A 27,660-nucleotide genomic window follows, 5' to 3' on the forward strand; every position below is an offset into this window, starting at 1 on the left:
TTCATTTATTCAATTAGACTACTATTTAGTAGCACTTTCGAATCGTCATTAAGTACATAATTATTTTAACATTTACCACCGATTCGGAAAGCAGTGATCTATGGAGAAGAATCGGCAAGAAACTCCATAGTTGCTCTTTTAAAATCATGTCGATATTACATAATATGTAAATTATATCTAAATACATAATATATCATAATATACAAAGAACTGTCCTGTGGTTTTTACGCGACAACCCTCCATGGGTTTTTATCGTCCATATATAAAAAATAGGTAATGGATTCAATTCAAAAAGAGAAAATTTTATTAACTGCCTCTTTGGTACAGTGATTAACGCATTAAACTAGAACCGAAAGGTCCCGGTTACGATTCCCGGTAAAGACTAACAAAAAAGAACTCGGTGTGATGCGAACCAGAACATATTACCTACATGACTTATTTGTCTAATAAGATCGATCAATGAAAAAGATTTATTCTATAGACAATTTACTTGGAAACGTGCTAAGGAAACGTGTTTAAGTGTAGGTAGTTGTGTAGTGTAGTGTAATCACTAATACATAATATACTTTTAGAATGATATAAATAATTAGGCAGGCCGCTAGAGAACTGTCAGAAATCGTAATCTTTATAGAAAAAAAAATATTTGTTGGTATGTTAATGTTGAAATGAGTCCGTATGAGGCTGAGGATATTTATAATATATCACTTTCAATTTTCTAGCAAACAGATTTTACTTATTCACTGCCATAGCCCATTCCTTAGGCTTAACCAAGAGTTAAAAAGAAAATAATTCTGTGTAAATAAAACATCAGTTCACTTAAAATATTTATTTCATACTAAATTAAGACCTATAAATTCCATCTTTTTGCAAAGAATTTATCGGAAATCCCGTAGTTTTGTTGGGCATACGTTGATACACAGGTAAGACGACCAAAGTTTTTGGTTTTGGCTTAACATCAATAATATTTACTGGAGGCGCATCTTTTGCACCGAAAATACCGAAATCGAATAGTTTATTAGTTTTAAAATACGCCTTATTTTTCTGTACTGTAGGACTAGGTTTTGTTGATATGGAATTATGGATGCTTCTAAATATCTGTGTAAGTTGATCCCTTGTCATTTCTTGGGGCACTGACGTGTTCAATTCGTGGAACATTTTCCTGCATTTTGGTATGTTTTCTTTGCGCTTTGTTGCTGGGCAGGTCTGGAATACAGTTTTAGAGTTTATAAAAAGATTCTTATTACATAATATTATACTATTGAAGTTTGTAAATTTATGATCGGAGATATCAGCGGTACTATTATTATAATTGACTAGTTTGTTTGTTAGAACAACAATCTCAGGAACTACTAGTCCGATTTAAAAAAATCTTATAGACATAGATAGACTTTAAAAGCTACATATTATCATCATATTGTTACGATTAATTTCGAGCGAGAAAAGTAGATAAAAACGCGGGGAACAGCTGTTAGATATATAAATTAAATGACTATAATATTATAAACACATAATTTCGGGATCAGGAATTTTTAAAAAGTTACATTAAATAATGAAATAACTTACCATAAGCATAAAATCGATTAAATTCAACAACTTCTTCGGAGAACTACAGTATTCTTTATACATTGGAGTTGTGAGAAATACGCTAAAATACAACTCATAGAGTGGGGATGTACTATAGGAATGTATTAGATTCTTCATACTGAAATAGTCTACGAAACCGTATTTACTGAGAACTCCCATTTTGTTCAGGAGACAGCTTGTAGGTGGAGTTAGTTCTTTACACTGAAAAAAAAATTATTCATTAAATACTTACATAAAAATACATAAAAAAAGCTTTATTTATTTATTTATTTATTTATTGACACAGAATCATTCTTTGTACTTACAGTAATAATACCAAAGCATACATAGAATTTAGTAACAATATGTTAACAAAAATACAAACAAAATGGAGTTACATTCAATGTGCATCCAAGTACCTGATACAGAGGTCTAGGACAGTATTTATACTACTAGCAAAAATGTCAATTGTGGCATCGGAGGCCAGCACACGATTTAACAGATGAAGGGCCGAGTGTGTCGGAGCGGTGCCGGCCGCCTGCGTCCGCACACAGGCCTCCGCGAACAGCGGCCGGCGGCGCAGCGACACGCCGGGAGGCGGCGCCCACAACCCGCACATTTAATAATTAGTAATAGTGAATTATGAGAGCAAGTTTTCGTCTCAATTCAAGTGTATTTAAGCCAACCATGCCTATTACGAAAAGAGATGGATACATGTAAGGATAATATCCGTAAAGTTTTAAATACAAATAACGAGCAAACTTTCTTTGAACCCTCTCGAGCAGTAGTGTGTATTTCTTTTCGTGAGGGCTCCATATTATTGCGTTGTATTCCAATATACTGCGTACGTAGGCCGAGTACAATACGACGACAGTTTTTCTATCCTGAAACCTCGCCGATTGCCGTACGATAAAGCCGAGGGATTTGTACGCTTTTTGACACAGAGCCTCAATATGTTCATTAAACGTTAAAGTTTTATCAAAAAGTATTCCTAAATCGAGGATGTGGTCGACTCTGCGCAGCGTTGTGCCTTCTAAGCTGTATGGATATACAATAGGTGAACGCGAGCGAGTGTATGTCATTATGTTGCATTTTGAAATATTAAATTCTAATTGATTTTCGTGGCACCAAGAAGTCAAATTTATTATGTCATTTTGTAAAGATAAGCAATCGGAATGAGATTCGATAGTTAAGAATAGTTTTAAGTCATCGGCGAACATGAGACATTGGGCTGATCTTAATACATTAGGAAGGTCATTTACCATGACCAAGAAATGAGTAGGTCCTAAAGTGCTGCCCTGACTTACGCCAGAATGCACGGAATAAGGATCGGAACGTAGACGTCCGAGTTGGACGTATTGGACGCGACCGTCAAAATAGTTAGCGAAGTATTTTATCAACTTGGGTGTAAAACCAAATTTAGAAAATTTCGATAAAAGAACATCATTATTTACGCGATCGAAAGCCTTTTTAAAATCAAAATAAGCTACGTCAACCTGTCTTTTTTATCGAGTGCTTTTGCAGTATAATCGACAAAATTGATGAGATTTGTTGTCGTAGAACGTTTCGACCGGAATCCATGCTGAGGATCGCACAAGAGTGATCGAATCTGATTCGTCAAATTATTATTTAAAATTATCTCTAATAATTTTCCAAAACAAGAAGCTACAGCTATAGGGCGATAGTTATTAATTTGAGACTTACAGCCACTTTTGGGTATTGGTGTAATGCGCGACTTTTTCCATTCATTGGGATATGTGTCGGACGAAAGCGACATGTTGAATAAGAAGTGAAGTGGCTGTAAAAAAACAGATATGCAGTCCTTAATGAGATAAGGAGGAATGCCATCGGGTCCTGCAGATGAGCGTGGTTTAAGACGTCGAACAGCATTTTGTATTTCAGACTTGGAGATGTAGCTAATAGATACACGCGAGGAATCATTATCGGGATGTGGGCAGATGTTATTCGGACTAAGTTGTGGTTTATCTTTCAAAAAGACCGACTGAAAGTAAGTAGCAAAAGCATTAGCAGCGTCGACACCTGAGACAAGGTTCCCGTTATATTCATATTCAGTACGCTGAGAGTGGGACGAGCGCTGTTGTTTAATAAAATTCCAAAAATTTGATGGATCATTCTTTATGTTAAATTCTAATTGATTCGTGTAGGTAGAATAAGCAATATGTATTAAGTTTTTAACCTTTATTCTATAATATCTAAACATTTCCCTATTAAATTGTGTACCATTTTCTTTATACTTTTTTAGATGAAAATGTTTAGTTTTAATGTTACTAATTACGTCTGATGTAAACCATACTGGGTAGTTAAATCTTGAATTAAATGTGGGGTTACGTTTTGTGGGAACACATTCATTAATACACTCGTAAATTTTTTTATAAAATAATTCAATCGCATCATCTACATTACCATATTCATAAATATCACGCCAATCTAATAATTCGAGACGCGAATATAGTTTGTTCAAATCCGCCTTACGAAAATTCCACTCATTAGACTGCAAGATAAATTGACTACACCCAGACGGAGTTTTGTATTTCTGTGGTTGGCTCAAATAACGTAATTTTACTAAAAGCGGGGGGTGATAATTATCCTTGGGTACAAGCGGTAGCGGGTCATCGATCAATTGTAAATCAGTATTAAAATTACACAATATTATGTCCTTACGCCGTTATTCGAGGCCTTTAAACAATAATGAGAGAGACATCTTTGATTTCCGGCCGACATTACGTAGTTGTAGTTCCAATTATCTCCACAGAGGGCCTCGTTGTCGCGCTTCCGTGTTTACCAGAGTGACGTTTCTACAGCTAAGCTTTTAAATAATGGTTCTCGCAGTAATCAGCTCATTGGCGTCTTAATTTTCGTACCGACAGTATATCTTGGGATAACGCTGTTAGCGTTCGTTTATTATCCTTTGGAATAAAAGTTGTAGTTTGCTATTATATTATATTACGTTTTGAAAAAATAACGTTTTTCAAATAAAAATTTTAAATACTAAAATTAGTAACAGTTTAAAATTTAAATAGAAGTTGTTGTGTTAAGTGTATTTAAAATGAGTGACGGAAGTAGTGAGAAGATGCCAAATGATAATTTGGTATCCAGCGATTCTTCGTCGTCGTTATCGTCGGATGAAGAGGAGGTCGTACGTTCACCTAAAAAGACGGTTAAAAGAAAACGAAAAAGCAGCAAACCTAGTAAGAACAAGAAAACACGTAAGGAAAATGAAAGTTTGTCATTACTTTCAAATCAGGTCAGTGAAATACAGCATTTTCTTGCGAATTTCTCCTCTTGTTTTGGCTACTACCCGCCGGGGTATAGTTATTGTTCTGATGGAATTAATCTAGATCGTTGTGATCATGTAAGCGAACCGGCTGTCGAGCCGAGCGTCTCTTTTAACTTCGATTTGACCACAAATTTAAAAGAGCCAACCGTAGCAAATACCTCAGCTGAACATTTGCAATTATTAAATTCTCTTCAACATTTTAATTCGGAGAATTGGACAAACGTACGTTATGCCGATATTCAAAAATTGTATAACGCTCGTCCGGGATTTGTTGATCTTGAAGTAAACGATGAAATTAAACAATTCGAAAAATCTAATAATTTAATTGCAACTGAAAAGTCGTTAAGTGCTATTACTCATGCGTTAATTATGCAAAGCGATGCGTTAAAAAAGGGCGTATCGGAATTATTACAATGGACTAATGACAGTGAGGAAATAAATAAAGAATCTTTGCTTTCTAAAATTAAAGAGACATTTTCGGGCAGTTTTCAAAAAATTTCTCTTGATTGCTTACAATTAGTATGCGGTCGGCGAGCGGATATTGTTGAACAAAGAAGGGATTTTTTCTTAAATTTGGTAAAAGATAAGTTTTTAAGGGTTAGTTTAAAAAAGATTCCGCCTTCTTGTGAATATATTTTTGAAAAGGAAGCATTTTCTGAATTTTTAAAAATAAATGGCGGTATAAATAAAATTTTTTCGCAAAATAAATCCTCCTTTTCTGCGCAAGAAAAGCGAGCTATTTCTGGGTCCCAGGCTGCGCAACCTGGACCTAGTACGTTTATTCAGAACCAAACCGGTCGCCCCTTTGCACCGTTTGCGTTCAATTATAATAATAGTTTTAGACATTATGCACCTCCCAAAGGAGTGCGTCCTAATTATGACTTTAATGAGCGTTTATTTCGACCTCAATTTAGATCACAATCTAAGCAAATGCGTTTTAACCGACCGCAATCTAACAGTACTAGTGCCTCGCGTCCAAGAGGCAAAGGTGATAAAAGATTTTGACTATTTACAGACGTTTCGGGGGGGCAGGTTAACGGAGTTTGTGAGTATTTGGAAAGAGAGGGGTGCTCCAGAAGCACTGCTAAAAATAATAACAGGTTACAAAATTCCTTTTCAAGCGAAACCGCCCTTGGTCATGCCGCGCCATACCAAAGTCCACTATCAAACTGTTCCATCTGTCGAGATGGATTTGGCAATAAACAATATGCTAACCGAAAATATTTTACAGCATGCCCCCGAAACGCCCAGTTTTTTATCTACCCTCTTTCTAACACCAAAAAGCGACGGTTCAATGCGTCCAATTTTCAATTTAAAAAGACTGAATCAGTATCTCAAAATAACGAAATTCCGACTAATTTCGGTACATTGAGTTCCAGATTTTCTACAGCCGCACGATTTCATGGTAAAAATCGATCTCACCCAAGCGTACTGTCACGTGCCCGTGGCCGTGAGTCATCGCTGCTTTCTCAGGTTGATGTACAAGGGCCAGATGTTACAGATGACCTGTTTACCATTTGGGCTCGCAACAGCACCCAAGGTTTTTGCGTCCCTGACGAACTGGACAGCGGAATTTCTGCGCGAAAAAGGTATTCGAATCATTGTTTTCCTCGACGATTTTTTAATTGTATGCCAGGACAGAGCCAAGCTCGTCAACCAAGTGGAGTTCGTGCTAAAAAGTCTACAGGAGCTGGGCTGGAAGGTAAACACCAACAAATCTATACTCTCACCTCAGACCTCTTTAGAATACCTGGGTATAGTATGGGACACGTGGCAGAACAGGAAGAGTTTACCACAAAACAAAATCCGGAAAATAAAGGTAAATATTTCACATCTATTGAAGAGTCAGGTCATAACTTTGAAAGAGGCTCAGAGTACTGTAGGCTTTCTAAACTTTGCCCGTCTCGTAATACCCCAGGGCCGGCTCAATTTACGTTGTCTTTTAACACTTTCAAACAGACTGCTGAAACACCAAGACCGAACGTCGTTTCATCTGCCGCAACAGGTAGTCAAGGAGCTCAAGTGGTGGTTAGTAAATTGCGAGAAGTTCTCTCGAATTCATCCTCCCTCAACCACACATTTCTTAACAACGGACGCGGCGGATTCGGGTTGGGGGGCCGAGCTAAATGGTATTCATATGAAGGGAGAATGGGTGGGCGCAGAAAGCTTACTTCATTCGAACCAAAAGGAAATGCTCACTGTTGTCAAATGTTTAAGGGAAGTGGGTCCCTCTCTGATTCATTCGTCAGTTCTTCTACAGTGCGACAACAAAGCCGTTGTAGCCTACTTGAAAAACGAAGGGGGTTGTCGGTCGGCGGAACTGATGAAACTAACTTACGAAGTTTACCATCTGTTAGACATTTTCGACATACATTTGATTCCTCACCACATTCCAGGCAGTTACAATATGGAAGCAGATCGCCTATCGCGGAACATGTCCCCCGCGGAATGGCATTTACTACCTTCAACGACAGATCTAGTGTTTGCGAAATGGGGAGTGCCAGATGTAGATCTGTTCGCTTCAACACGAGCTCATGTGGTACCCAAATATGTGAGTCTAGACCAACGGGATCGACAAGCATGGAAACACAATGCGTTTGCTTGGGAGTGGACCTTCAGGTTAGCGTGGGTATTTCCTCCTCCGAGTGTCCTGCCCCGAGTTTTGATGCATCTCAATCGAGCGAAAGGTATGTACCTAATAGTAGCACCGAGGTGGCCGCGGGCATTTTGGAGAGCAGATCTGAAGTCGCGAGCGATAGCTCCACCCTTCACCGTCCGCCACCTGGAGACCAAACTAATAGATCTGACCACGGGCCTCCCTCCACCAAAGGTAAAGAATATGGTTCTCGAAATTTGGAAATGTGGGGGTGGACGCAAGCATTAGAAACATGGTCAAGCCAGCAAAAATCGCTCTTGCGGTCAGGATGGCGAGGCTCTACTCTTAAAACGTATAAACCTGCTTGGGAACGGTGGATTAATTGGTGTTTAAAACATAATGTCGACATTAAGAATCCAACAGGATCTGATTTAGCCAAATATTTAGCTGATTTACATTTAGTCGAAAAACTTGCATATAGGACAATTTTAGTTCATAAATCAGTCGTGTCCACTTTATGTAAAACGGAGGACAATTCTAAGTTAAGTTCGAATATTTTAGTAAAACAGATATTAAAAGCTATAGCAAATACTAGCCCAAAATTGCGCGCGGGTAACATTTGGGATACTTCCATTTTGATATCGTGGTTAACTAATCATAATGTGCAGAATAGTAGTAACTTGTGGGAAATTTCACGCCGTTGTGCCATTATATTATTATTGTGTTCAGGTCGTAGAATACATGACTTGACACTTTTGAGTGTTGCAGAAGGCTTTTATGTAGATAGTACCGTAGAAAATTCTATAGTTTTTTGGCCCAAATATGGATCTAAGACTGACTCGGATTCATATGTTCAATCAGGTTGGAAGTTATTGTCAAACGCAAGTAACTGTAATATCGACCCCGTATTTTGGATTAGAAAGTTATTAGATCTGGGCATGGATAGGCGTAACTTGGCTAGCGTAGATAATTTATTTGTAACCGTTTGTGGCAAGGCGAAAGCCGCTTCTAGAACTGTAATAGCTGGTTGGGTGAAATCTGCTTTGAGAGAGGCGGGTGTTGAAGCTGCTCCTGGTAGCGTTCGATCAGCTGTTGCCTCTAGGAGCTGGTTAGACAATGAATCTATAGATAAAATTCTTGCAAGGGGAAATTGGAGGTCACAAAATACCTTCAAAAATATTATAGAAAAGAAGTGAGACCGGTTAATAATCAGAATAATTCTTTAAGTGCTCTGTTTGAGCCCTTATCACAATAATAAATTAAAATGATTATATTAATTTATTTTTTGTAAATAATCACATTGGCGTCTTGTTTACCAGGCGAAACCAAACAATGTCTCATTATTGTTTAAAGGCCTCGAATAACGGCGTAAGGACATAATAGTTGAGTTTTACTTACCATTAAAACTCGTATTATGTCCAGGAGCCTTATTCGAGGCCTTACATTAAGACCTGCCTGGTAGTTAGTTTGATTAAATAATTAATAAAATTAAATTGTTAAAAATAATGAGACTCAATGAGCTGATTACTGCGAGAACCATTATTTAAAAGCTTAGCTGTAGAAACGTCACTCTGGTAAACACGGAAGCGCGACAACGAGGCCCTCTGTGGAGATAATTGGAACTACAACTACGTAATGTCGGCCGGAAATCAAAGATGTCTCTCTCATTATTGTTTAAAGGCCTCGAATAAGGCTCCTGGACATAATACGAGTTTTAATGGTAAGTAAAACTCAACTATTAAATCTAGCATACTACCGGTTACATTAGGAACAGTATTAATTTGACTAAACTTGCACAAAGCTAACATTTTTTTATAGTGAGTAAGTACGTTTCTACTTGCAGAGTTTAAGTTAAAATCGCCAAAAATAATGATTTTATGCTGCGAAAATCGAATACACAAGTCTTCTAAAATTTCAAAATAAAACTTATAATAAGCTAATAAAACTCCACCCCATCCAGAATCGTCAGCTCTGTCTTTTCTAAACAAGGAGTATCCGGCGGGAAATACTTCCGAATCACTAACACCACTGTTAAGAAAAGTTTCAGTCAAAGCGTATACATCAAAACGTTCACTTAATACCGATATTTTACATTTGTCTAACTTTGAACGTAAACCTCTTACGTTTTGGTAGAACATAGTGAGAGATTTAAATTTACGGCTTTTGGGTGTCCTTTTCTTTGCGAAATCCACTACGCCATGGCTTTATATGCACATCCTCGGCCCAGTGAGATGGTGACAAATAAATATCTACATGTTTAGTCGGGACAGTTAACTTGAAGGAAGCGTAGTCTCCACGGGGTTTTAACTGTTCGACGAAGCAGCTATCATTGGGGCAGATAACGAGCAGATGATTGATAACTTGTTCAACAGTTGTACCAGATTTTAAATAATAAACGTGCAGATAGCTTTTACGTTCCGCAGCCTCGAGTGAAGTCGTCCCAGGCGCGGCCGTACCACGAGCTACATTCTTCGACGAATTAGAAACTCGCTTGCGTCTCACTGTTACCCATTCACTGTTAGTACCGATGCTTGCATTTGTATCGGAGGCATCGGTCGCTTGCGAGACGAGGTTCGAGTCGTACGCCGTACCTGTAGTAGGGGCTGGCTCGACGTCACTCGGTATCGCATGCAGTGGCGGTGGGGCAGGCGCTGAGATGGGCGACATGTTCCTCGCTGTTCGCACCTTAGGCTTGCTTGCGGGGACAGAAGAAACAGCACGAAGTCTCGTCTGACGCACTGGACGCTGCTTCGTTGTACCCGCATCAGGCTCGCACATTTGACCAACTGATCCGAGAAGTACCTTCGTATTGACATCTTGATGAGTTTGAAGGAGATTTTTCAATAAGTTATTTTGTTCGAATATCAGCAATTCCAATGAGTTCACTTTGTTCTGTAGAATTACTTTATTAATTGTATTATAATAATTTATTAATTGTAAGAATTACAGTGTTATTCAACTCGCGAACACAGATTTCTAAGCTTTTGTGAGACATATTCGCAGATATCGAATTTAGAATACGGAGTGCAAAGGTACACGGTTGCGCGCGCGGGGCGGATTTTTCAATTACATAAAAGCATAAACACACAATATTGTGTCTTATGCTTTTATGTATTTACTATTTATCCATTACCAAAACACACTGCGGCGCATAAGCTCTTTTTAAATTAAAGGTTTACTATTTACGTATTAAATTAATTTTAAATTTAATTTAGGTTTCACATTTGTATAACTCACGCATTTATGAAGTAAAACTTCTTTAGGCGCGGTGAGAATAAAATTTCAAGGTCGCGTCATAGCAATACCGTCACGTCATGATACAGGGCGACGATTTTGGTATTTTTCAATCTTTCCAATGAAGTTTCACTTCTGACACGTGTGTTCGGCACACACGTTCTTTTTTTTGTATGGAGATGCCCCGTTTATCATTACTATAGTGTATTATTTAGTTTAGGTTACAAAAAGCATAACACGGATGGATAAATGTCTCCTGTAACACAGGACATTTCCTAGCATAGGAGACATTGTTCAAATATTGCAATTAATTGTACCTACAGCTACTAGTATATGTTTTACTTTTATGTAAGTTATCCCATAATTGCATGTACATGTATATTTTTTTTGTTGTCAAATAAAAGAATTTATTATTTATTATTATTAACTAAGGAAGCATATTACTTACATGAACCTTATTTTCCCAGCGATAAGGTTTAATTTTGTCATATTGCGGGACATATTGTAAAGTGGACAGTGACGTCACACCGCACTCGGTAAGAATGTGTGGTGGCACCAAGTTGGGGATACCACAGAATTGACGGCGGTACTTCTGGAATTTTATTAAATTAATTAATTAAAACCGTTATTATAACTTTAATATCTTGCTGATAAAGTTACTGATAGCTTTGGGCTTTAATATTTTCATAAGTTTTTTTTTTTATCTTTTTAACTGACTGATTATCAAAACAGAATAGAAGTATGATTTATGAATTTGGTATATTTTTCGCAACTACGTAAGTAAAATATTATATTATAATTATTAACTTAGCCCCCGGAATCACAGACACAATAGAAAATCTATTGTGTCGTGGTCAGATCGGGCCGCTCGGGGCTCAATGGGTTATTAAATCGACATACCGGTGTATATTTCCCTCCGCTTATCTGGCAGATATCCTTAGTGTCGGAGTTTTTTTGTCTGGAACAGAATAATTCTGTATTTTACAAAATATAAAAGTAAAACAGTTTTTGTTTTTTCTTTAAACAAAAAATAAATAAAAGTACCAAAATTAACTAGACATTGAAAGTCATGCAGTTATCTATGTACATTGTACATAATACATTATTGTCAGTAAGTTTTTAAGGAATTTGAAATACACATTATTTTGTTTTTAAAAGGAAGCTGTAAATTAGATACAAACTTGCAAGGATCATCTTTCCGAGCTTGAGGACAGTTCTGAAATAAATAATTAAAATGTATTAAATTATATATTTTACTAACAATTAAATGATCAAGGTGCACTAAAATTAAACCAAACTACGAAGTTCCTTGAGAACAACAACAGATGGCGCTTTCGCGATTCCGGAATAAACAGAGGATTGCTATATTTTGATCCTTTATAATACAATTACATAGTATTGATAAATTTTATCTAGCAATTATTTAAATAAACAACAACAAGTCGTTAAAAAATTAAGTTGGTTTTTGGGTTCGATTCCCAGAGGAAAAAAAGAAACAACTTTTGTGTTTGAAGATATAGTTATTTACCGTGGTGAAACACTTAACTAATTCCCAAGGAAATTTCACATGACAAAATGGATCCTTAAAGTTAGTATATTATATTTTTATTGAATTAATAGTTTCCTTACCTCAGAAAGCACATCAAAAACACACTGAAGAACTTCATTCAAACTGCATTCAGCGTCATACATCCGATGCAGTTTATTCAAACACTGTGTCATTACCCTTGCTTTTGGTTTAGTCCATTCTGGATATGTATTTGTCATATTATCTAAGAGTTTTGTAAATGCTACAGTATCTAATATACCGGATTCATTAATAACGTTTAACTTTTTGAAAATACAGGTTTCTTTTTCGCACTGAAATTAAAATCTATGTTAATAAGGATAAAAAACGATATATGAAATACAGTGTGGTAATTAATTATCTTCAACATTGTCTGAGTCGATTTGAAGAATAAAATAACAAATTTTATGTTTTTGAATTTTTTGGTTAGTTCGATTCCCGGTCGATGCAAGTAAATTTTCGAAAATCTTTGAATGCAGTTCTATTTTTTTTTATATAGGAATGTTTCTTTCAGCAAAATTCGCTACCTTCAGTATTTTAAGTACTTTCCCTCCAGGGCCCGTCGAAAATTTCCACACTGTATATGAATGTGTGGAACTGGCACTGTGTATTTCTAATACACAAAAACTATTCGATCGATTTAAACAAAACTGATACAGATGTTGGCCAGAAAAATAAGTTTTTTATTAATAATAATCATTATCAATAAAAAACATGAACAAAAAACAACTCGTTCGCGTAATTTCGAACAGGGGAGAATTTAACAGTATGTATTTTACTTATCATACGTTTATTTTTCTTTATGTATGTTTTTATTTTATAGTATTTATGTTTATTTATAATCTTTATTTAATAATATTTTTGTTATTTTTGAAGTGAAACTTCTTTATCGGGGTTGGAAAAAAATTAGTGTAACATTTTTTCTTTACGCGTGACACGCGCGTGATTCGACGTATTTCTGTAAAGTTGCATAAGTAAGTTATTTTTTGTAAAATAAAGTCATAAAGAAGTTTCACTTCTTACGTGTGTACACTAGTACACGCACACATTTTTTTTATTGTATAACATTATTATTTATTTATCTTTGCGTATACTTTCTACCTACCTCCTATTTCTAGTTTATTATTTATCTTTCTATCAGTTGGTTGCCTGGAAGAGATCACTCTTAAGTGATAAGGCCGCCTTCTGTGCTGTTTTTCTTTTAGAATAAGTTTTGCTTGTATTTTTTGTATTTTTGGCAGCACAATAAAGAGTAAATAAATATATAACAGGCATAACAACTTAACTGAAAATTCATTACAGACATTTTATCTTACCGAAAGCGGTACAACTTTAACATCATTAACTTTAGGGACCCTTTCTGTCGTAGTGGTGGAAGGTTCGTGTGAACTGACATCAATGAACCCAAGACGTTTGTGCACATCCCACGACATTTCGAAGTGACACTCACTGCGCCAAGAGTCTTCGATAAATCCACTTAGATTGCAACATTCGAGGGGATCCATTTCCTAAGTTAAAAATGTAAAAATTAGTCATGACTCATGAGCTTATAATCTATACTAATATTATAAAGCTGAAGAGTTTGTTTGTTTGAACGCGCTAATCTCGGGAACTACTGGTTCGATTTGAAAAATTCTTTCAGTATTAGAAAGCCCATTTATCGAGGAAGGCTATAGGCTATATATCATCACGCTAAGACCAACAGGAGCGGTGCCACGCGGGTGAAACCGCGGGCAACAGCTAGTAGTTTATACATATGTATTATGATAAAAGACATGAGTTTTTATGATGCTAAAAATCGCCAATGCAGTTTACATTATATTCAAAGCTCGTACCAGAACAATACACATTTTATATGTCACAGTCATCTAGTTGAATCTGCCATTTGATTGAATGACTAGCGCGTTAATTGAATGACTACCTACATTTGTTTATAAAATTTTCTTATATTTTAATTAGTATAGATAATAATTAATAAAGACTTTATTCAACTTAAATTAATAAAGAATTTATTCAACTGAAAAACTTCAGAAGCTTCATCTTACTTACCTCTGAGGAATCTTCAGTTACAGATTCGGTAGTTGTTGGAGCCTAAAAAAATTAAAACGACACTAAATATAAATTGTTTTCACATTAAAACATTGTTTTTTTAAGTATGTTTCAATTGTTTATCTTACCAGATTTAGCAAGGAATATCTAAAAGGCCTATCCGTTTGTGCAGTATGGATGTGGTATTCCATGAATTTCTTAAATCCACACTCTTTTACCATATCTTCTCCAAACAACGGTGGTAAATCGCAGCATTTTGTGTTAAAATACTGTAATTTATAAAAAAAAAACTATTACAAGATGTTTGAATTTGATATTGACGAAAAATCGATCAAGTAGAGACACAATAAATGATATCCTAAAATGGTAGGAGTAGGTAAATACATTTTTATTAAACTCCTAAAGCTACATTGAGATTTCTCCAATTTTTATACATATTCCTAGAAAGACCTTACCTTTTGTAAAAACCAAGAAGGTCGTCGCTCATTTGGCAGATTATTTTCGAGATTGTTGTAGCGACTGCAAAGAAAAAGCAAAAGAAAATGAAACAATTTAAATTTCCTAAACCTTTATATTTCTGGATGAAAAGAAGTGAAACTTCTTTAGACGCGTTTAGACATCATGGAGTAAGGCGACGATTTTGGTACCTATCTTTGAATCTTGTCAAAGAAGTTTCACTTCTGACACGTGTGCTCTGCACACACACTCTTTTTTTAATTCTACTCTTTTCTTCTCGTCTTTTTATTTCTCCTCATACATTTTAGAGGGATTTACCTTTGTGAGAACATGTAGTTGTAAGCAGCCAAAGATGATACAGACGCACATCCATCTTCCTGGTTCCACCGCCCAGCCGGACAGTTCTTAAAAACGAAATTAAAAGTAAATAAATGTATTCATAATTAACACAGCTTTTCTCATCGATTTTATATTGTTTTTAATCTAGATATTATAAAACTAGATGGCATTGGCATCGACTGTTTTCAGTTCGTCTTAAACTTATACTTAAAACTGATCAAATATGTTATATGTTGCAACATTTTTGAAGTGAAACTTCTTTATCGGGGTTGGAAAAAAATTTAGTGTACCTAACATTTTTTCGTTACGCGTGACATTATTCCGTTACGCGCCATCTTTTTCTTATCCCTACCTCGCGTGATTCGACGTATTTCTGTAAAGTTGCATATAGTGAATTATTTTTTTAAAAATAAGGTCATAAAGAAGTTTCACTTCTTACGTGTGTACACTAGTACACGAACACTTTTTTAACAACTTACATCAATCATTTGATCAACAACGCAATGCATTAAAGCTTGTCCGGGACAAGTGTTTGTATATTTTTTAGTTCTCTCCCCATAGCACGCGTTCACAGCATTCTGCCCAATCTCCTGCCATTCTGGCGCCAAAAAATTGGACAAAATATTCCAGTATTTATCCTTTGGCGGTAATGCATCTGTCAGATTTAATTTTGTGTTTATACAGTTCCATTGGTGACACTGAAACAATTGATTTCGATTGATGAATTTATTAATAATAACAGTATTATTAAGCTATTGCATAGCTTCTATCGCGGGCCTTGAGCGCGGGGACCGAATCGAGAAATTCCGTAACGAAAAAAACCTCACGCTCCCCACTCCGACGGGCGGAGGTGTGGCTTGAAGGCATAGCCGCATAGCATGCAATATGTGATGCAATAGCTTTACCGCGGCAGTCCCCGAGTGCCACACGTCTTTTTATTTATGTCTCGGGCTAATCATTGCTAAGGGGCAACAAACATGTTAAAAGTACTCCTATAATCGTATTTTCTTTTATGTAATGGAATTCTTAATATTATGTAATTTATTTATGAACTGTTTCTATGTTATAATATTTGTAATAGACTACTTACGCCATCTATTGAAAAATATTAGTGTCAAACATTGAGATAATATTAATATGGAGACGATACCGCCTACATCACTTATGTTCCACTCAACATACGTCATGTGGCGTAACTGCACTCAGTCGCTTGCTCGCTCATTGGCGCGAACGTCACGCTCATTTTTTATTTGTTTTAAAGTAAAACGCATCAAATATGCCTACGTGTGTGTTACGATATTGCACAAATAATACAAAGAATACGGAAAAGTGCAAAGGAATAACTTTTCATCAGTAAGTAACTAGATAATAATTTTTAAAACTTAGTTAGAGCAAAATTTTTGGCGGGCGACATTTTGTCATAGATTAAAAATTTAAGATATGACATTGGGCATGAAATAAGTGTTGTTAGTAATATTTGCTGGCGTATATTTTTATAGTATAAAATAATAATTTTACATATTTAGAAACGCATAGACTGGTTGTTAATTGAAAAAAAGTGAAATCATGAAATATGAAAATCAATTACTCAATCACCAATTTTTTTTGTTAATTGATTTTAATCAAGTTTTTAATTGATATTGTATAAGCTACTGACTTGAACGTATAATTGAATTATTATTTATTTATCTGCACTAATATTATAAAGAGGAAAACTTTGTTTGTTTGTTTAATTGTAATTAATTAATAGGCTCATAAACTACTGGACCGATTTTGATGAAAGGAGAATGCCCATTTTTGGTACTGGTTTTTCTCATGCATCAAGACAACAATACTATTAAAAAAAATCTCGGCAATTTAGAGGCCTTCTTACCATCGGAAAATATATTTTGAACAGGGAATGTTTTGTAAAATCTAATAAGACATGTAATTGTTTAGATCCGTTATTATAGATTTAGTGTCCATTACCGGTTACCACGGTAACCAAGCGGTAACTTATTACATTTACTATGGTAAATAGCTAAATGTATTAATATCGATTATTGTTTTCATTGAATTACAAAAAAAATCAATTAACGTAAATCACTCTTTAAGGTATTGTTTATACACTGTAGGTTGTTTTAACAAAGATAGTGAAGTAAAATAATATAAATATGTATATATAAAAAAAATATTATTATGACATAGCTTGGTAGGTAACCAGTTATTTCTTATTTGTTTCTTTCTTCGAATATGTAGTGAAAAAATTATTCAAACAACAATAACAACAACAACATGTAAACCGAATAAAAACTCAATTGGCATTTTTTAAGTATATATTTAGGTTTTCTTGAAATCCGTCCCGGAAGATTTCTGGTGCCTACCTACACTAGCCGATGAACAGATTGACTTTGTCTGAAAGCATAAGCTCTACGCATAGATTAAATATGTTAATCGAAAAATAACTTTGGACGATAAAATGTTACCTAAATCACACATAAACCTAACTAAATCGGGGTTATTTAAGTTTTGAGGTTATTTCACATTTTTCTCAATATCTTGAGAACCCCTGTTTTTATCACAAAAAAATCAATTGGTAAAAATCTTTTGAATATCGAAGAACCCTCCAAAACCACTCTGGCATTGACGCAACACTGTACTGTGGTCCATACTTTCATGGGCATTCTCCTTTGGCACAAACAATCTTAAGACCCTGAGAAAGAACATAGGCTACTTTTTATTGCGAAATATGCCATATCGCCACGGGCGAAGCCGGGGCGGACCGCTAGTTCAGAGATAAGTAATTAATATTTTTTCTATTCAAGGTTTCCATGTCTGGGCCGTGAAGAAAGGGAAAAATTATTTTTTTTCTAAAAAAGGCTCAATTTGTAAGGAATAAAACTTCCCATAGCCCTGACTGAACCTAAAACACGAAAAAAAAAATTATTCCATATGACGTCACTATTTACATCATCCTATATTATATGCCAGATATTGTTAGCCCCGCGTAGTAAAGTCAGTTTATACCTAAAATAAATATTAAGTAAGTACAAAGAAAATTTCAAGTCAACGTGCATGTAAGGAGTGGCACCCAATAAAATAGACAGAATGAAACAAAGTGTCGCCTCTATAGCGGTGAGTCAGTGACATCGCATAATCTATGACTGTCTAGCCGTCATTCGCGCGCCCCGCGCCGCCGCGCTTGGCGCACAGATTTTGTTCGTGGTGTCTGCTCCATATTAATATTATCTCAATGGTGTCAAACAAGTTTCCGTTCTAATTCGAAAAGCCGGGGCTTCCAATTAGATTAATTGACAAAACTTGTGTTGTTTTGTGGTTTTGAATAAGAATAGATCCAGAATATTTTCATGTACTTTAATTTCATACTTCATTAAAACTTTATCTGAGTATTTTGTTACAACTAGACTAATACAGTTTACTTACTTACTAAAATAAGGAATTAAAACAATAATATTAAGAAGACACTTACCAAGCGTGAGTTTCCTAAATAAGAATGCCCGAAACCAGGTTGTGCTTGTATCTATAAAAAACAGATAAAAGGTCATAACAAAAAACAATGTTTATCTTAAATAATTAAATATGTATTAAAATTTAAAACAGCAACACGATAGAAATACGAAAGCATAAAAAATAATTTTGAAACAATTTAAAAATAGAATTGCGTATAATTTTTTAAATATACATACATTAAATAACGCTACAATGGCTTGAATAGACACCTATGTAAACAAAGAAATAATATTTAAATTAGAATATTATACGTAATAAATTTTTAAAAATAATAAAAGTTTTGGTAGTAAGTACCAATTTTCAATAAATAAATAATAATTTAACTAAGTACTATTTTTTTAATAATAAAATAGACTTAAGTTTATAATATTATTGAACGGAATTATAATATAGCCTAAGAATATAGCCAATGGATTTCAAGGATGACTAAATACATAACAGACTATTTGAATGTTAAATTTGAAAAATTAACTGTCTATAATAATCGAACTTCACAATATGTTCATACATTACATTTCAATACCTACCATATAATATAGTGATAACTACAAAATTACAAAACATTAAAATAAATAACACTAACCACATGAAAAAGCAAGAATACACCCACGAACCACATTCTCATGTACATTGCGGAATAACAACTGAGCTGATAATGCGAATAGAACAAGGGGTCAAGTTTTCGATAACATACAACTTCTGGATAAAACCTACTAGTACATACGTGATGTAAACAAACCTTTGCTCTCTTAACCCTACTTTTATTTATTGCGAAGTTTCTGTACAATGTAAAAAAATTAATATTATTATAATTGCAGTCCAATTGAATTCTTCAAATCAAATCTTTGAACCAACACAATTTAATTCTATATTATATATTTTAAGTAAGAGTGTACTTTGTATGTACTGTATATTATGTTTGTATGTATGTTTTATTAACGTAAGGTGCCGCTAATTGGTAAATTATAGCTAGAATACAAAAATAAAAAATTATGCACCACTGTCCACCATACTCAGCATTTGTCCTAGTCGATTGGGTTGCCTGGCAGAGATCGCTGTCAGCGATAAGGCCGCCCTCTGTACATTGTTAATTAAGTTATTATGTGTTTTAATTTGTCCTATATGGTGTACAATAAAGAATTTATCATTCATTCATTCATTCATTCAATAAAAAAGGTGGACACATTCACAGGTAGGTTTAGTAGTTCTACGAATATTTCTTTATACCTAATGAAATGCCAAATTCGATTTTTTCCGTCGTTTGGTAGAAATTGGTAGTTTATTAATTAGTGCCACAAGTATAAATTTATAAAGAAAAGAAAAAAATCGATCACGAGGCGGGACTCGAACCCGCATCCTTTGCGCCATTCCGGGGCGGATGCCTAACCAACTCAGCCACTCGTGACCCGCCTGGTAGTGCCACAAGGTAATATCGGTAAAAGACGACTACAACACGACGTTTGGGGGAAATAACTATCAAATAAAACAACCATAATACCTCACATAGTTTATTGAATAAACCATAAATTAGATTGTTAACATAATTCATAAGATAGATAAAAATAAGCAATACATTCGGTCTATCTTAATTACAAGCTGAATCAACGGCAACAATGCACAATTTTGTTAACATACTTCATATTTTATTCTACTATAAAAAACATTACTAAGATCACTTGTAACTCATGAACACGCAATTTTATAAAAAGATTATCGAACAAACGATTTTTTTATAAATAACTTGGTATATAATATGCAAAATTTTGATTTGGTGTCAAATTTTAACCATTATCAACTACGTCAGATTTATACGAAGGGTCTTATTAGTAATTAATAGCAATAAGAATAAGCCACAGTGATGTAATATTAATGTGGTCGAATATTAAATTTAATTCTTATACGTACTATGATGGAAAAAAATAAAATTCAAAAACCATTATGGTTCTTGAATTTGGAACACAAATAATTCCACACTAAAGAGGCCACACTCAATATTGTTAAATAATGTTACTGGCTGGTTATAGTTCAGTCTGTTTAAAATTTTCAGCACAGAAAATTTTAAGTTTGAAATCAAAGCTAAATAGGAGATTAATTTGTACAACAAATTTAATTATAAAACGCATGCGTCAAGTGTAATGAATCTTTATGCTTTTGTTATTTATCTGTATTTAGAGGTACATTATTTAAAAGTTGCCGTTGACAAAAATGACAGTGACCAATCACAGTTGTAGAAATGAATCGCCAGATCATTCCGCCGGAGGACCGCTCTTTTAGAAGCCCTTTGTAAAATTGAACCTGAAAATGAAATAAATTTTATTACTTTATATGGTAGCTGTATTTTCTAAGTGGAAATTTAAATTTTCATTCAAAAATTCATTTCTAAATGGAGTGGACCGTCTTTTAAAATAATTACTCGAAAATATTTTATGCAAGTTAATTTGAGCTTGGTATTGAAAAACAGCTCAATAATTTCAACTACAAAAGCCGTGGGTTCGAAATTACACACGCGAGTGCAAAATGATTTAAAGTATCGAGTTAAAGTTAATTCACCAAAATAGTTAATATTTACGCAGTTCTTAAGTATATAAAATTTTAAAGATAACACTCATTAAATCAGGTGGCCTAGTTATTTACGACCCCTTTGGCCTTTGAAAAAAAAAATTATATTTTTAAGTTCACTGGCCGTACGATAAGTGAACGAAATAGTATGTAAAGAAATAAAAATTGTTATCAAACCTTGTTTTAAGTATGTATGGTATAATTTTTTTTAATAGCCGCTGTCTGTGCCTATGAAAATAGGGACAGACAGCGGCAAAACGGGAAACGAATTTGGTCAATGTAATTTGTACTCATATTATTTATTCTGCCGTTTTTAAAACGAATACTTACTATAGAGACTGAGATAGCCGACTGTCCGAATATAATAAGTAAATGTTATAATAATTACAAAAAATATGTGAAACTAAAACACATTTTCAGAGATTGCCATTTATTCATTACACTGTTTAATCAATAAATCACATTAGTTTTATATTTCTACTAGCTTACCGCCCGCGGCTTCGCCCGCTTTCTCTAAAAGATTTTTTGAGATTTAAACTATCCTATCTCTCAACTCTCAAGTTGGATCGAACTGCACATGGTGTGCGAATTTTATTATAATCGGTTAAGTGGTTTAGGAGTCCATTGAGGACAAACATTTTGACACGAGATTTATATATATTAAGATAGATATACTAATGATATGTACCTGAACATTTTGTTTATTTCAACACACCAACCTCAAGAACGAAGCCGAGGCAAACTAGTGTATTATATTTGCATGTAATACACAAGAAAAATCATAATTCATGACTTATAGCACATACATACCTAACATTAGCTAAGCTTAACTCCGAGATCACAGGAAGGCTCCAAAGCCGAACGCTCGCTTGATGCTGTCGAAGTAGTAACGCTTCCAGTTGTCACGAGTCTGCTCCACCTCCGAGGTTGGCACCAGCTCTTGCTTCAACGAGACTAGCGTGTGGTCGTCCTGGAAACATGAATTTTTAACTGACATTTAAACCTTTCATTAATATTTTTTCATTCATCCCTGACATAAAAAAACAAAGGTATAGGTCTACCAGAATCTGATGGCATATTTATAATTAAGGAATAAAAGATTTTCATATGGCAATGTTATTTGACAACTATCAAATTGGTTGTCAAATTATTTGTCTTCTTTGGAATTAATGAATAATTTTTAGGATTTTGTCTAAAAAATCTTCGAAAATGTCGAAAAAGCCGCTGCGATCACAAGCAAGAGATGTTATTTATAATGTGTATGGAAAAACATTTGATGAAGAAGGGTCAAACACATCACAATTTTCAATTTTGAATATTTTATTAGTAAATTGGACTTACCCGTTTTGATACTTAAAATTAAAAATATTATAAGTAGGTAACTATAATATTGTTTGTTGATTACAACATAATTTTATGAAAACTTATTACAAGAGTTTCCAATACGGCTATTCGTCAAGTCCAAGCTGTCCAAGTCAATTTGATATTGTGTTTATCTGATAATACTTACGAAAATAAACATAGTTTTTATTTAGTTTATAAAAAAATTATTACCATTATCTAGTTTTGATCTGCATTATCATTACATCCATATTTTTACATGACATAATGATAATGAATATACAAATATAGGTATGTGTAAATAATATGTAATATGTATTACATAGATAAAAGTAATATGTATATTATACATGTAAGTATGTACCTACATAATATTAAGTGGATATCTCATTATTAAGTACAGTATTGTGCACTTATGTAATGTGACTAATGATGTTGAGGACAAAATAAAAAATAAGCAGTATCAAGATCGTTCAGTCCATTTTCCCTAGGGTTGCATACTCAAAATTTTGATTTCCCTAATTGCCATCAGATTCTGGTTTACCTATATCATCAATTTCATCATCAGCTTTATTATTTTATTAACTTATCAGTTCGCCTTTCATTTATCTATGTGATTGAATAAGAACAATGCAATCATCATTTCAGCATTTTAAATTGAAGTAGAATAAAAATCTCATTTATACACTGAGAAGTGGCTAAAAAACAATTCATTCACCAAAACATAGAGTTGGCCATAATCCTATAGCAATAGTAGCTTATAACAATTCATTCACCAAAACATAGAGTTGGCCATAATCCTATAGCAATAGTAGCAATAACCTAATATAGTTAACTGGTCAGTTTTTATTTAAAAAAAAAAGTGGAACACAATAATTGTGTTTCTTTAAAAAATATAACTTTAAAATGTTGTTCCATCAAGAGGTTATTAAAATAAAACAATAAAAGAAAAATAATTCTAGTTTACCTTCTCGTCAATAGTGAAAGTGACTTCCGAGAAATGGTTATCCGGCCACTGTTTATATCGCCAATATTGCACAATCTTCTTGCCAGGCACCAACTCCCTAAACTCCCCTGACACATTACCACCAAACAGGGCAAATTTTCCCCCCTTTTCTGCCTCCATTTTAACATGTCCTTGCGTGAATGCAGTCACCATCTCTATTCGAGTCATCGCGTCGTAAAACTCTTGCGCGCGACATTGAAACGTCTCCGACAACTCGATTGTTTTTGTATCAAGCTTGCAACCGACTTGCTTGGTTTGCTTAGAGACCACTGGCTCCATGTTCACTTTTTTGTTGAAGCCACTTGTTATTGTAGATATATTATCTGGTTTTACAGGTGCCTCTCCCTTCTTGGGTAGAATTAGGCCTTTGGAAAACTCTTCCTTCAAGCTTCTAATGTACTCTTTGAGTTGTTTGCGAATTTCGTCCCTTCCGACGTTGTGCATGAAGGCTTTTACACGCTGCGCTTCATCACCACTACCTTTGATTGTGACTGTTATCTGTAAATGAAACATAATATAGTAAAACAATACAATACATACAGTACATACATACATTTTTGTAATATAAAAATATGATATTCATATGTGAACTACAAAGTTATAAATTTTTCGTCAAGTAATGGTAAAATCAGATTTCATATATTTGTGGTTAAACCACACATTTGTTGAAGCCAAATAAAAAAAAACCATATTGATAAGTAACCATGTTAAATGTTGAATGAAGCTGTACATTGAAAATAACTCTGTGTAGCTCTGTATAACTCAAGTAAATCAATAATTTTCAAAAAAGTATTTAATACATAAAGCACTGATGAATCATGAACTATAAACAGTTACAGGAATTTATTAGCTTATTTAAATTTATTTTAAAATTTATAAGTACCATTTTCTTTACAACTATTTATCATACATACAAAGTAAGAGATGTACCAAAAATAATGGCAAAGTAATGCTTCTAATCTTGAAGAATATGTGAACAGATTTTATAAGTAACAAAAAAATAAATGTAAAATTTACTTTTGCTTTAATGAAAACAAATTCCATTTCAAATGCCATACAGTACACTATTATAAAAAATGCAGAGGTTGTGCAAAGGTTAAATTACCGACAAGTTTATAATACTGAAAATAAATGATATTGTTACTTACATCAACTTCACTAACATCATTCTCTTCAGATAAATTAGGGATATGCATTTCACCTTTCACCTTGTCTTTGGCACCAGCCAGAAGACCCTCCCACTTCAACTTGATGTCCCATTCATAGAAAAATATTAACTTCCCTTTCCTATTATTTGCAGTGGCCTCACCATCGATCTTTTCCACTTCAGTTATCTTACAGTCTATGCCGTTTTGCGCGATTTTTAAGTTATTCAATAACTCCTTCAGTCGGTCTTTCGACCACGGACCAGCGTTTTTCTCTGTCCAATGCCAGTTATTAACGTTTGTCGCGTCTGGTCGCTCCTCCACGATCCACCGAGGGTCTCCTTCACCCCACTTTGCCATTTTAGGCCTTAAATAGTAACACGAGGTCCGCAATGATACGCGATTTTTAAATACCACTAATAGATATTCTTCAAGGCTGTGTAACTGCACATAAATTTGTACTACTTTTATGTATAACAGGCACTTTTCACACTAATCAATTCAATATCTTTCAGTCAGTATAACAAAACGATCGTAAAAACTCTTGTATTAGTTAATTCCACTTGGATCAACCGCAGATTTGCACTTTTCGAGAAACGTCGTGCAAAGTCAAATTTTAATATGTACGGACGAGAAGTCAATTTACATGACAGACGAATGTTACCATAATCATAATTGCAAATTGCCATTCCAGCTATAATGAGCCTCGGAATTACATATTTCAGTTATTTTGATTATTGCTAAATTTTGAGGAAAAAAATATTGTAATTCATTAATGCTAGTCAGCATTAAAAAAGGGAAAATTAAGATATAAAAATGAACATATAAGTATTCTTGTAATGCCCATAATTAAAATGCACACCACAATTTGCGACAGATGATTTCTATTCTTAGATCATCCAATAAATAATAATTTTCTTAGAACGTTATGTATTATTTTTAATCTTTAGAGTATAATTTTTCTGAGTTTTATATTTTCCGTTAGCTTCATTAATTTGTTTCGAACAATATTCATTTAAGAATAATTATTATTCTAAAGATAAATATAAAATTAAAGCTTTCTCAAAGTGATTCAAAAATAAAAGAGCACAGTTAAGAAAAATCTTTCCAATAAATAGGTAAGACACTCAAGCATAGCAACATTATAACATTCTGTAAGTTTCTAGAAATTGTCATAGTTGTGCCAACCTTAAAACATTGTGTGTATCCGGTCATAGTTCCATTTTACGGTGTGAATGTCGCGACACATGTTACATAATTTATACATTTTAGATTTTAAATTTTTTAGATAATGGTAAAAATTACCAATTTAAATTCAGAAAATGAATTCTTGAAATATCTTATAAATGACATGTAAATATTCGTATTAAATATTTATAAGAATAATGATGCGAATGGCGAGTAAAATTATAAATAAACGCGGTAAAATATGCACATGTTTATTGTTCATTATTCGGCAAAATATTATGAGATGTGATATTTTTTATAGAAAAAATGATAACTACGCACATAAAAAATTAAATTATTGATCCCTTTCTTAAATTGTTTCAGCCGACAAAAAAATATACTTTTTTACTCGAAGTGCCACAATCATGAAGATTCCTTCGACACATTTACAATTTTATATTTTATATACAATCTCGAATCCAAAGATTTAATGTGTAAGAAAGAATTAGATAGAAGTTTAATTGCGGCATCTTATTGAAGTGAAACTTCTTTATCGGGGTTAGGAAAAAATTTAGTGTAACATTTTTTCGTTACGCTCGCTTCGTTAAATTATTTTTTGAAAAATAAGGTTATAAAGAAGTTTCACTTCTTACGTGTGTACACTAGTACACGCACACATATTTTTTATTACTTATGTACTCCGTCCTCTTCTTTTCCCATTTTTTCTTTAGTTTCTTCAAAATAAAAATTGGGAGCTTTTTTCTACACCCTAAACTAAAATGAGACTAACTATGCACGTGATTATTAGTACGTACAGATTCAGTATTTATAATTTTAATTTATAAGCTGCTATAATAAACTGACTGCTGAATAAAAGGAAAGTAGGTAACTAATATTAACAATAATATTAAAAAGGTTATAAACGCCATCAGAATTCATAAGTATGAATTTTTTTTTTAATTAAAACTATTTTTTTTGTTGTGAGTAAGTATGACGTAGGTACCTAGGTATCTAAAGATTTGATAGATATCAGAAGACCTACGTGTTGCGGTTTATCAAAATCGAGTAAAAATATCACGTTTATTGTATGGGAGCCCCCTTAAATATTTTTCTATTCCGCTTTTATTTATGTAGGTAAATATAATATTATGTTGCTATAGCGGCAACAGAAATAAATAAATAAATAAAAAAATAAAACCTTTATTTGTCTCTCTCACAAGGGTTAAAAATGACAATTAATGAAAAATACACATAATATATTAGGCAACCTTATGAGAGCTTACTTACTTATGCTAGCCCACTTAGTATATCCAAAATACAATGTTGCAGTCGTATGGATCGGATTTACAGCAAGCTTGTGGATAAAACAAAAGAAACAGTAAAATAGTATAAAAATAAAATAGGTAACTAAAAACAAGTAAAAAAAAAAAAAAAAAATTGATGGTTGTTGTGTGTGTGTATGTGCGTATGTGGAATGTGTATATGGGTGTGTGCGTGTATGAGTGTGTGTATAGTGAGGTCTGTAATGAAGTCTGAGCTGAAGAATGAAGAATGTCTTTGCTGAAGTCAAATGAAACGGGGATTAATTAAAGTGGAAGCAAATAGGTTTTTTTTTTTATATAACGTTGCACAAAAGTTTTTCTGTATCATCGTAGTTTAAGGTTTTCAGGTACATAGAGATTTTGATTTTACAATTGGATCGATTGAGAGGGTAAATATTGAGAATTTTATTTAATTTATTGTAAAGATCATTGCCGAGATAACAGTAGAAGTTCCGAGATAATTTTGAATAAAAACTAACCATGTGACATACTGTGTCCTTTCGCCTCT

At 33.8% G+C, this 27,660-nt stretch overlaps 2 protein-coding genes across 4 annotated transcripts; both read right to left on the reverse strand.

The window, feature by feature from the left end:
• Nucleotides 1-811: 811 nt before the first annotated feature.
• Nucleotides 812-19,292, reverse strand: LOC123696692. Of its 3 annotated transcripts, XM_045643042.1 has the most exons (15): nucleotides 19,196-19,274; nucleotides 18,789-18,821; nucleotides 18,572-18,622; nucleotides 15,582-15,800; nucleotides 15,082-15,167; nucleotides 14,763-14,826; nucleotides 14,436-14,576; nucleotides 14,308-14,349; nucleotides 13,575-13,766; nucleotides 12,321-12,551; nucleotides 11,873-11,907; nucleotides 11,592-11,649; nucleotides 11,140-11,283; nucleotides 1,564-1,785; nucleotides 812-1,203 (listed from the first exon to the last, which is right to left on the reverse strand). In XM_045643042.1, the coding sequence occupies exons 1-15, from the start codon at nucleotides 19,241-19,243 to the stop codon at nucleotides 841-843; spliced, it is 1,929 nt and encodes a 642-aa protein (XP_045498998.1). In that variant the 5' UTR covers nucleotides 19,244-19,274; the 3' UTR covers nucleotides 812-840. The 3 variants fall into 3 exon arrangements, with proteins under 3 accessions (XP_045498998.1, XP_045499000.1, XP_045499001.1); XM_045643044.1 differs by lacking the exon at nucleotides 18,789-18,821 and having other exon boundaries at nucleotides 19,196-19,292; XM_045643045.1 differs by lacking the exons at nucleotides 18,789-18,821; nucleotides 19,196-19,274 and adding an exon at nucleotides 19,140-19,159.
• An 815-nt stretch (nucleotides 19,293-20,107) lies between these two features.
• Nucleotides 20,108-25,300, reverse strand: LOC123696631 (activator of 90 kDa heat shock protein ATPase homolog 1). The gene is made up of 4 exons (XM_045642950.1): nucleotides 24,667-25,300; nucleotides 23,480-24,016; nucleotides 21,982-22,141; nucleotides 20,108-20,907 (listed from the first exon to the last, which is right to left on the reverse strand). The coding sequence occupies exons 1-3, from the start codon at nucleotides 25,021-25,023 to the stop codon at nucleotides 22,010-22,012; spliced, it is 1,026 nt and encodes a 341-aa protein (XP_045498906.1). The 5' UTR covers nucleotides 25,024-25,300; the 3' UTR covers nucleotides 20,108-20,907; nucleotides 21,982-22,009.
• Between the last annotated feature and the right edge of the window lie 2,360 nt (nucleotides 25,301-27,660).

Source organism: Colias croceus, chromosome 13 (assembly GCF_905220415.1).
Source record: "Colias croceus chromosome 13, ilColCroc2.1".
In the NCBI taxonomy this organism is placed as follows: domain Eukaryota; kingdom Metazoa; phylum Arthropoda; class Insecta; order Lepidoptera; family Pieridae; genus Colias; species Colias croceus.